At 35.1% G+C, this 11,677-nt stretch overlaps 1 protein-coding gene across 1 annotated transcript; it reads right to left on the bottom strand.

Annotated features, from left to right (window-relative positions):
• Positions 1–682: 682 nt before the first annotated feature.
• LOC116170414 lies at positions 683–1,642 on the bottom strand. Its single transcript, XM_031486790.1, has 4 exons — positions 1,574–1,642; positions 1,281–1,521; positions 971–1,230; positions 683–925 (listed from the first exon to the last, which is right to left on the bottom strand). Exons 1-4 carry the CDS (start codon positions 1,635–1,637, stop codon positions 771–773), a joined length of 720 nt encoding a protein of 239 aa, XP_031342650.1. The 5' UTR covers positions 1,638–1,642; the 3' UTR covers positions 683–770.
• Positions 1,643–11,677: the final 10,035 nt, after the last annotated feature.

The following is an 11,677-nucleotide window of genomic DNA, read 5'->3' as shown; positions in this document are numbered from 1 at the left end:
GTTGCGGATTCTGCGCCACTGAACATCTAAAATACGTATATTTTCTTCTCTACAATTTTTCTCTCTTGACATTTGTTCTTGAAATGCTTAGTTTTTGAGTTATTAAAAAAAATTCCAACTTAGGGGTGGTTTTGGGGTGACGAGCTCAACGCATCGGCGCTGGGGTTTCCTAAGATATTTAATACCTTAAAGCAAAGTACCTTGCCAAATTTCAGCCTGTCTCTAATTTGTTGAACATCCTTATGTAGGGTTCCTGTGCTAGATGCTCTTTGAAGAAATAGCAGAAATGATAAATAATGCTATTCAACATGTCCAAGCACGTGCAGACGCATGTTTAGCAGCAAATGGTGGACTTATGAGCAGCTAGCTATTAGTTATTAATCAACATAAAAAAGAATTCTTCATTTCTTACTAATTTCTTGGCAACCTCGTATCTTGAAAAGTGTCTGTAAGATCGCTAATAGGTTTTTATATTCAGTTTTATCTGTGGGTGCGAGTTTCGTGACACCCTGTATATTACTCTCCTTATAATTAAAATAATTAATGCAATAAAGTTGTTGCATACGTGTTTTCCGGTTTCTCATTACGATGGTTTGCGGTGCGTAAACGATACCAAATTGAGAAAAGCTTACAATTACGATAACACAAACTCGAGTAAACTTGGGAGATGTGTCGACCTTCGCGATTTTCAAAAAACTTTACTATTAAAATACCGCGGGAAATATCACGTAACAGTTACTACAGTTGCTAACATTTCATTAATAGTCACACTAGGAAGACAGCGGAAATAAATGGTCCAGTGGGTATTTTCTGCACAAGCGTTTGAGGAACGGCCTGAAAAGTAACTTAAAAATGTTTGAATAGGCAGGGGAAAGTTCCGATGCGACCAACTTGGAGCTCAGATTTATAAGTGTATTCGTCGCATCTGTAAATTTTGTTTAAAAAAATAATAAGGAGAAAATAACACTACCTTCGTTGGGTATTCCGGTAAGGTTCATCTTGACATCTTCGATTTTGCATGACATTTCTAATTTGATTTCGTTACAACTAAATTTTTCGAGCCAATTGTCGATTAGAAAATCGCAAATAATGTTTCCAAATTCGACTTTTGCGTCACCACTTCCACTTAGTGGAAGATTTACGATATGTCCATGAACTTGGTAATCTGCCGATAGACCTACATCCGGTAAGGTAACTGTTCCATTTATCGCACCATCTTTCGGTCGAACCCTAGAACAATGTTTAAAGTACTTGCAAGCACCTTTTGTTTGGCCACTTACTCCGCAGAATTCAATCGGTAATTGTACAACCGGTAAAAAGTAAATCGTTGTGCAGATGCAGCAATATCAGTGATAGGAGATTCGATTGTTAAGTTTAAGTCGGGAGAAACGAACGGGTCTAATGGACGCAAACCTATTTCCGGTATCCCACTTCTGACGTATTGATTTAAACTATTGGCAGCGTTTATGAAGCACTCATTTATGTTCCGATCATCCTGGTAACATCTTGGAAAGTAGCTTGCTAGAATGACATTTAATAGTTCTATACTTGGAAAGGTAATCGACTCACTTACGTAACTGGGCTGGTTCGATGGTGGTGAACAACGTAGTTCCAAATAAAACAATTATGAAGCACATTTCCGTAAATCTGATCTAAAGACGTAGGTAACATGCCATTTATTTACCTTGTTCGCGGGAACCAAATTTGCATAAACCGTTCGTATGAAAATTAGATACTTTTGAAATAACCACTTTATGACAGTTTGATACATATCGCACAATTTCCCACATATCGTCAATACCGTCATTAAAGTCGACCTTCAGTACATGTGGAACGACAATGTCATTTTTGGTCCTTTTATCCGCATCGCTATGGTATGATGCGATAGGATGGCTCTTTGAAGACATCTTACGGTTAGAATTTTTGATTTCGTTTATAGTTTTTGGCAACCTCGTTCATTTTGGTTCTGAAACTTTCAAATAGAAAAATTAAAACGATTTCTATACTTCAAATGCCAAGAAAAATACTCAACATTTTTTATGCAAATTTTGAGTTCTAATTAGGGTATCGTATAGCTCTCGGTATATCTCCTTCATTTTTTTAAAATAGGGCGTGGATGATCCACCTTTTTGTGAAAATTTTTGAGTTCTCACCGCTCACCTATAACGTTTTTTTAAATTTTTCTATTCCATTTGCTACCCATTACGCCATCCGTGTGATTCGCGTGCAAGTTCGTTGTAGTTAGTTTTGCTGGTAACATTTTCACTTCTTGTTTTCTTTATTCTCCCGCTAGAGGTCACCCGAATGTACTTTTTGTCTATTTTCCCATTTCTCTTGATCTTTCCTTAATTCTTTCGTATTCGCGTTGTTTGTTCCTTTAGAAGATTTTGCTCTCGTGGTTCTCATTTTATAAAATTGTAATATGCCTTTACTTTACTTGACTTAGTCTACCTGAAAAGGGACAACTTGGGTATTGTAACACTTTCTTTGGAGTTATTATTTCATTCTGGTGTAGTGGCTTACTCCATCGATCACGATTTAGCGGATTTATATTTACAAGTGATTTACGCGGTGAGGACTCAGTTATTGATCCTAATCTGATGGTCGGACATAACTTTTAACAAATACTTCCCATTGTCAAGGTCCTTTTTTTTATCATCGTCTTTAACAAAAAAGTTAAGTTTCCTGAAACTCTCAGCGCGTGTATTTGTTTGGTTTTGTTAAGTGCGCCAGTTTAGCGCAAACCTGTTCCTGACCAGATTTTAGGATTATTAAAAGAGAAAAAAACTAATTTTAAAATTCCTTCATTTTTAATTATCGACCGCCTGCGTACGGGGTCCATGTAAAAACAAGCTTGGTAAGCTTCTCTCTACTTTAGAAATTAAATTGTTGTCATTGTCAATCAATTTTTGTTTATTCTAATCCATTGTACCCCCCCCCCCATAGTCTTTATGTCAGATTTTTCTATTCATGTCTAAATGTCAGATGTTGATAAAAAAATTGCTTAATAAATTATTTGCAATTTCGGATGTTGATCGAGGCCACTGAATCTCCGATATTGTTAATTTCCGTCAATATTAGGATGTGGACGAGCAGAAATTATAAAAGTTCTAAGTTTCAATTTTAATTTGTTTGAGCTAGCTGGACAGTGGACAGGTGTTTTGTGGGTGGTGTAGTTCTGTAGTTGCCCGTTTATTTTTGCACACATCATTATTGATTTGGCACCGAACGTGGGGCCACAGAAATATGAGATTGTTTCTCTCCATTTTTGAAGTTGAAATTCTGAACAATTGCCTGTTTGTATAAACAATATTAATAAATAAAAAAACGTCTTCAAATGAAGGATATTTCGGTTGGTGGAGGACCGAAGAGTTATTTTTTGTACATAAGGGTGGTCTCGTCGAGACGAAATTATGACTACCCCATTTATTATGTGATTCAAAATAATATCGCCCGTTATAAAAGAAAACGCGAGAAGAGCAAGTAGTATAAAATGAAAACGTCAGGGTTAATACGTTCTTTTTTTTCGGTAATGAAATATGAATTTCTCAGCAAAAATGGTGCCATATAGATGTAATGTTACGGAAGGTACAAATCGCTTATGACATTCGGTTTTCCGTGAGAAAATGTATAATCGATAAGGTCTATCTTAGCAACGAAATGTAGGTAAGTAAATCCGGAAGACGCCGTGTAATACGCATAGGAAGTAATCTGACATTTTATTGGATTTCCATCGCTTATGTGAGGCGGATTTGATAAAAGAATTCTATCGTTAGTAGTTTACGCGTTCATAAATAATTCATGTATATGTGGAATATTATTTGAATCTACGCTAAAATATTGAATGATTTATGATGAAAAATTTCAACAATTTTCCCATTTACATTTTTCAGACATAAATATGTTAAAATTATAATGTAAAAACTTAATGCACCGCTTCCCTTGTCTTATTCAGGTTTTTTCGCATTTATAACTAAAATGAAAAGCAAGCATCGCATGCAATTACACAAATGAAATGAATTTTGTTAACATTTAATGCGGTTTGTAGTCCCTTATATAATTATTGTAAACGCGAATAGTAATGAAAGCTACTTGAAAGTTCTAACATTCCTCTTCGTTTTCAAAGCAACAATGGGGCATTCATTTGCAAACTTCAGAATGTTTATCGTAACCAGGTAAAGTGCTCGGGATGGCGGGCGGTCTGTACGGCATTTCACGCTAAATTATGGAGCGCGGTTTAGAAAATAATGTGATTTATAAAGAAAGAAAACTCACTCAAACTTGTTGATTTCTTATAGAGTTTTATATTTGATTTAGTTGTAGACCCCCGCGAACTACATAATGATGGATCGAAGTTTTCACAAGAGCTGATTTATCACTTTCATTTTGACTTTCTTTTTACTTCAGGATTTTTTCCGTGTTAACTCTAAACACCTTCAATTATTAAGGTTTTTTCTATATATTTTTATGTTCACCAAAGGGGCAAAGGTAGTGTTATTTGAAATGTTCATAAAATCCGCCATAGGTTACTCTCACCAAGAAAAAATAGTTAATTTTCTTTCTCGGTTTGAAAAAGTATTTGAATCCTTTTCATGTATTCAATTAGTATAAAATGTAGTCAATATCTTTGACTGAAATATGTAAGGAAAAAAATACGCTATTATATTCATTTGGCTGGCTGTCCGACTGAGCTTTTTGAGCTCAGAAGGGCGTTTTTTCTGCCTTCCAATCTTTATCGTCGGTCACTTATCTTCTATCGACTTAATGGCGCCCTGATACCGCTTTAGAAAATTCGCTGCAATACTTTAGTGGAAACATTTCTTACTGAGGTGGTAGGTAATACAGCGATATGTAATTTCCATTAATACTAAAACCTTCTTCTTAGATTCCATATCATGAATAGTGTGCGATAGCTACCGTTTAACCTTATAATTCCACAGCGACTTTTACCATTAGAGGAGTATTTGGATTCCTTGTGCTTTTGGGAATGTTATCGTGCCAAATCTTTTATTTGACCGACATTTCATCCAACTGACAGAGGTGTTGATACATTTTTTTAAACTGTACTCTTGCGGATGCCACAACAATTTTTTATACAAAGTGCTTTCCGATTGCAATCTTTTTTGTATTTAAAACCAATATTGACCAATATTTTTCCCATGATATGTACGTATCCGCAAGTGATTCTAATATAAGCACTTCCTTCTGAGTATACCTCTCATAAATTATGTTGTTGTGTAAACTACTTTTTTTTGGCAACCTGCAGTAATGATGGGTCATCTTGTATACGCATTTCAACCATTGTTAACGTTAAATGTGGTTGTTTATTGGAGTTTAAACGTAATGTCGATCATATTATAACAAGACAAAAAGCGAGTTCATGATTTTGGACTTTCTGTACGTCCGTCCGTCTGTCTGTGGACACGATAACTCACGGACGGTTTCGAATTTTTCAATTCTGTTTTCAGTAATAGGTAGCCAATGGTCAAGGGATTAACTGATTAACTTTGGTCAATATTCATCAACCGGAAGTGACTTTGTCGCTCGTTCTCTGAATAAATTGGTGCAGTTTATTTTGTTTTGGTAATTGTAAATTTAAAATACGTGTTAAAAGACTACATTTATTCAGTTTGGAATTTCGTTTGACCGATTACCAACTTACTTAGGGTAATTAAAACGTTATTTAAATTAATTTGTTTAATCAATCGCTTGTCGTGTGGTTTGGTGTTATTCTGACCCTGAGTGCCTGTTTTTCTTCCAGTTCATGTGATTGTTTTATGTCGAATAAATGTGTTCAGCTATAAATGCTTGGTTTTGTGATTAATCGAGCTCAAATTACGACCCAGATAGGAGTTCTCTATTTCGTACCTAGAATTACATTAAGCGTTATTTAATAATTTGTCAATTAATTGAGGCGGTTAAAGCTGCTGAATTTTTCCGTCAATATTGAAATTTGTGTTAGTGCACCTAAGCTAGCTGGACAGGTGCTTGTGGATGGTTTTGTGACCGTTTGCCATTGCATATATCAATATTTCGTACAGTATGCTAAAGTACTTTAGATTAATCGACGGTTTTCATCTTTTAGCGAGGTTCCTTGATCATTTTCGGGAACGCTACATTAGTTTCTTCGTCAATAATCTTCTTTAGTGTAGATACACTAATCTTTAAGCTCCAGCAGTTCGTTCTTGAACTGCTCGAACATTTTGTAACTGTCCAAAGTTATATTTTTATTGACATCAATATTCGTAGACGATCCACACCTGACAACGTTCGATTAAAACTTTTCTGGGCATTTCGAATCGTGGTGATCGGATACTAAACAGGAATTCCACCATTCGATTTTTGTTTATATACTGTTGATTGATATTGGTCACACAAAATAGTTACCACATTGACATTTATCACAAATAAACCCATCAATATATTGTTGTGTTATTTGCGTCGGCAGCTACATTAGTGATAGGTCACCCTGTATGTGTAATTTCAATTGTTATTAGCATTAAATGTTGTCAAACATTGGGATTAAGCGTAGTTCCGATCATGTTATTTAATTTCGAAGTGGATCGTGTTTTGTATCAAAATTGTTAATTGTTAATTTTGTTTAAATAATAGTTATTGTTACTGTAACAGTTTATCTCCGGTCTGCGGTAACAACTGTTATCGCTGCGTACACTAATTAATTAATAAGGACGTGCTACTACGTACAATGCATAAATATATCCCTGTAAGAGGCATTAACGATAAGCGAAGTAAAGGTAAGTATCCCCTGGATGATTATATGTACGGGTAATTCCAATTGTTCGGATGCTTATCTAATTGCGCAAGTGTTCAAATCGGTGAATCAATACAATTGCTTCACGATGGCCGTTAACTCTCTGAAAATTGTTTTTGAAGGTTCCTGAACATTGACTAGACTATTCGTGTTTGATCTTTAATTAACTGACGTTTCCTCCCTAGTCAGGGACTTTGTCAAAGCTATGTTGACATTAAAATTAAAAACTAATTATTAAATTAACATTGTTGATTTGTTTTAGTTACTGATGTCCACTTTATAAATTTAAAAAGTAATTTTTGATGTATTTTAATTGTAAATGAAACAAATTAAACAGAATGTGGACTTCGCTGTTTAAATAATCGTGAAAATAAATTTCTCCAAATTTTCGGAACATACCAAACATTTTTCAATAAAATATGTTGGTTCTTCCCATTGACTATTGAAGAAACCTTGGTAGTACCGCTCCCGATAGCAATCAAACGTGCTTCTCCAGCTGATTTAATTGTGCGCGGATCTTTAAACTCATTAAACGTACAATACTAATCAGAGCCACTAGTTACATGCTTAGTAGTCCCCATTATCCACCAATCAATCCTCTGAATTTGGTTCAGTAGCTAAAACTTCATTATCTATCGAGACTAAAGCGACCGGAGACCTCTGCTGCATTACTTTCAGCATTACCACTATTCCTATATTTAGGACGACCATCTGTGATCCATTTTCTACAACTTCTCACCTAATGACCCTTCTTTTGGCAGTAATTACAGGTACCTTTTTCGATACAAAATATGAATTGTCGGTACCCCTCTTTGTCTGCATATTTGACCAACAAGGGTGCTTGTTTATCACTATCACTATCATTACTCGAAAATAATAATCTGCGTGCTTAATGTTTTAACCCGAGTTTTGACCTCCTCTTTCGTTACCAGCATCCAACTTGATTTAAAATTTTAAAAACTACTAGGTAAAATATGTAAAATTTTACCTGCCAATTGTAGATCGGACAGTGGATTTTCATTCTTAACTTTTAACCCGTTATTCCCCTCGTTCTATTCTTCGACAGTAAAGGAACGATTCTGGGCACCAAAGAAACAGGAGTTTGAACTGACGGGAAAGAACATTTATATCAGATTTCCCACTATTTTGTAGACAAGGCAATTTGGGGTATCTTCCCCTGTCTATTTTACTAACCGATAGCACAAGTTTATTTCTAATCCCTAATACAGCTTCCTAATTTGATTATAATGTTAATTTAACAGTGGTAAGGAGATGGTTCAGTTTCTTTCTGGGGGTCCAGTAAGTTAAAATTGTTAGGTAGTTGGTCGTAGTTCTAAGATCGGAAACAAATATTATTTGGTAAAATTGTTACCGATACGGCTTTACGACGATATAAAAATACAACGGTACAAAACCACGCTTTGCACTTTTTCATACAGCTTTATGTAGTCGTAACGTTTTTATTGCGCCATTTAAATCATATTTGGACTTTACGTTTTTCACGATTTGGGTAAACTTTCGCCGTATATAAATACTGCAGTAAGTTGGTTTTACGACATCAGAACTTAATATCCATTTAATTTTTCTTTCAGATTCGGGAACTTGGGTCGATTTGAATCAACTGTTCCATGCAGGTAAGCTTAATTTTATATTTGGTGTGGGTAGGTAACGATATTCAAGCGTACGTCATTGGAATCAACTGGGAATACGTAATACGCACATAGCATTAGGAGCTTTTAACTATGTTTTTTTACAATGTGCCCTCTCTTTAAACTTAAAATCTCTCATTATTGTCGAATTTAGCATTGGGCCTAATCTTAATAAGTTTAAAATTGATCCTAGTAAATGTTCATTGTCTTGTCAATTAGTTGATTTCAGTCGTCAACGTCAACATCCTAATTGCACGTAATCAAGTAATTGTGTAATGAACATTGCCTAAAATAAAGACTTTCGCGTTTGTTTCATTTGATAATAAAACAGCTCAAATTAACGTTTAATGGTGACTAATGTTTCATTGAATGTTGTAAGTTTAAAGCTGACAAGTTGAATAATTTATGGTGGGATAAGTCACTTACTACCTGACCAAAATAATAACGACTTGCAATATCTGTGCTTACACGAACAGGGGACGACAAATAGCTATAATAATCGTATGGAAAATGATTTATCTTTGCATTACGTTTATCTTGGTGGCTAACATCTAACACGTTCTGATAAATCAAACAGGAAATTCAGGTACTAATTTATTTACTGGAACTTTCAAAGATCGATGCTGATAGTAACAACACAACTAAGGTGGGATAACTTCACTAAGGGGATAATGGTATTGTGATTAACTGCAACCGAGTTAGTTTCCAATAATTACGAAGTTCGACAGTTAACAGATGACAATTCCCAACTTGCATCCATTGTGCTATTTAATGCCCGTTGCATCTTTTGATCAATAATTTGTAGTTGCACGGTTTCATGCTTCTTAGTCCCAGTAACGAGTGGGAAAGTACTGCAACTTCATTATTCACTTTGTAAAAGTGACGTGCACAATCCAGGCTTTACCAAACATGTTTTTTTCTCCCTAATTTACTACAAGAACGTAATCTCACGTATAATTTTGAAGGAAACCCTAAATAGGACGCCAAAATAGGACAATAAAAACAAATTCCGAAAGCACTATCATCGTTTTGAAAGCTTAGCAGTTCTGCTTTCATATACGTTTTTCAGTGAACGCTTTCTCAGCGTATCCGAAAGTGTAGTAGACATCACTCATTTTACGAACGAAGGAAAATTATCATAATAGGAGCGCTCCCTTATCGATTTCGTAATGAGAGTAATGATCAAGTGGACATTCAAACAAAAACTCCTTAAAAGCCCTAGAAAAAACACTACGCGATCACTTCCACGTTGTTAGACTGGTCTATTTACTTAGACGAATGAATGCAGGATGCGTAGGCAATTTCTATGACTGTTACTAATGCACTATGCAACCCGCAACCACTGCTATCAGCAAATTTAAGCAAATAACGAACAAGATATTTTCGGTATATGAAAATCAGAGGCTTTGTTCGAGTTGCATTGTTATGGTTCTTAACGTTCCCAAACAATTTTCTCTTAGCTTTGATGTTGGTCTTTTCGCCGCCATTCGCTACGAAACACAAACGAAGCTTTGCCATATAAACGTTTTATTTACAGGAAATACAATTAAATTGTGTTTATTTACGATTTACATCGAGTGAGGAATTCGTTTTGTTTCTAAATTAAACTTCCACGCGAAACGTTGCAGTTTGGACCTACACGCTTTAGTTTTCAATTACATTTAACTTGTGTCGCCCCAGTTTTACTGAAAGTGAAATGCAGACAAATAACTTGAGACCGGTAGCTTTACTTCTCTGTGATAAGTTACTTCCTTTGGTGTGCTAAAAATTGATTGTATTAGTTTTAAAACTAAGAAATAAAATAAGGATGTAGATCTGCCAACAAACATATATGTTCGGTTTAAAAGTGAACTTTTGTTATCAGCAGAAACGGGCTAGCCAATTAATAATATGGGATGAATATCCACTACCGTTCATGCACATAAAATTCTCATTATGCCTCGAACATGGTCAATAGAAAATGTTTAATAAGTTAGGGGAACACGATTCTTTCAACTACGACTTCTAGATTCCTAAAACTTTCCTATAACTTAATTGACACGTTCTACACTTGCGAATCTTATTGTAGGATTCATCAGCTCTGCTGCCCACTGTTCAAAGCACATAATCGTAAGCTAAATTTGCATGTATGCCACCGCGATTAAGCCTGTTAGCTTTAAAAAACGCACAAAATTCTACTAAGGCTCAGCAACACTTATACCGTTTGAAATTAATGATCAAGGGGCAAGCAAATTGACTATAGATTGATGTAGTGGCGCGAACTATCGGTTTTTTGGCTAGTTGAACGATATATGGATTTTTGACGTGTGGAAAACATATTTCCTCCAAATTTCCGAATTACTAGGTTCTCCTGATATTTTTTTACAAAGTTTATACCAAGTCCACAAGTTCTGATTATTAAGGCTCCTCTGTAGTCAATCCGCCATATTGGAAAAATAGCTAAACTTTCTTATGAAATGCTGCTTTTGTCGTTGAAGTCTAACAAATTCTCGATAGTGGATATTCTTTGCAATGATAACGGCGGTACTTAAAAAAAATTGAAATATCGGTCTTAATTTTTTGGGAAGATCGATGAATAGAAAAATCGTTTTTTGTAAATAACAGCCGTTGTAATGAGGGTAGAAAAACGTACAGCACCAATTTGGAAATCCGACAGTATTTCTTACGGCGGTACTTAAAGATATTATTTCCATCTATTATGATAAGGCATATATTTTAAAAAATATGTTTCGCGATCTTCAGAAAAAAATCAAAACGCTAACGTAAGGATAGGCAACTCAAATTGCACTTATAACGCCTGAGGCGACAACTCATTACTTGAAAGGGAAAACAAAAGAAACTACCTTGCATTACCCTGCACATTGTTACGCCGTTCCTCATGATATTGACTAGATAAATTACTATTTATTATTTATTTATTTGAATGCTGTTGATTTGTAAATCATAATGTCACATATTCCCAAGACGAAAAATGGATATCCTATTATAGGTAGGTACATTGGAAATAAATTCTGTTTTATAACAATGCTTTCACACTACCAGAAGCGTAGCACTTTGTTTAGTTATATCAAATCAAATATGACTAAATTACACGTTTGTGTATATTTCCCATCTAAAATTATCAGTTTCCTCAGATAGTCCAGTATGCGGAGCAGTCAGAAGGGCCGATTCCTGCAAAATGTGGTGTAAACGATTTTAACGTTTTAAATGGTCCATTTGGGTCCAAATAACATGTATTTGAAGAGAGCACACCAAT

This window comes from Photinus pyralis, unplaced genomic scaffold (assembly GCF_008802855.1).
Source record: "Photinus pyralis isolate 1611_PpyrPB1 unplaced genomic scaffold, Ppyr1.3 Ppyr1.4_LG5, whole genome shotgun sequence".
Lineage (NCBI taxonomy): Eukaryota > Metazoa > Arthropoda > Insecta > Coleoptera > Lampyridae > Photinus > Photinus pyralis.
The sequence above is the reverse complement of the archived record's forward strand: the minus strand, read 5'-3'. Positions and strand labels throughout refer to the sequence as shown.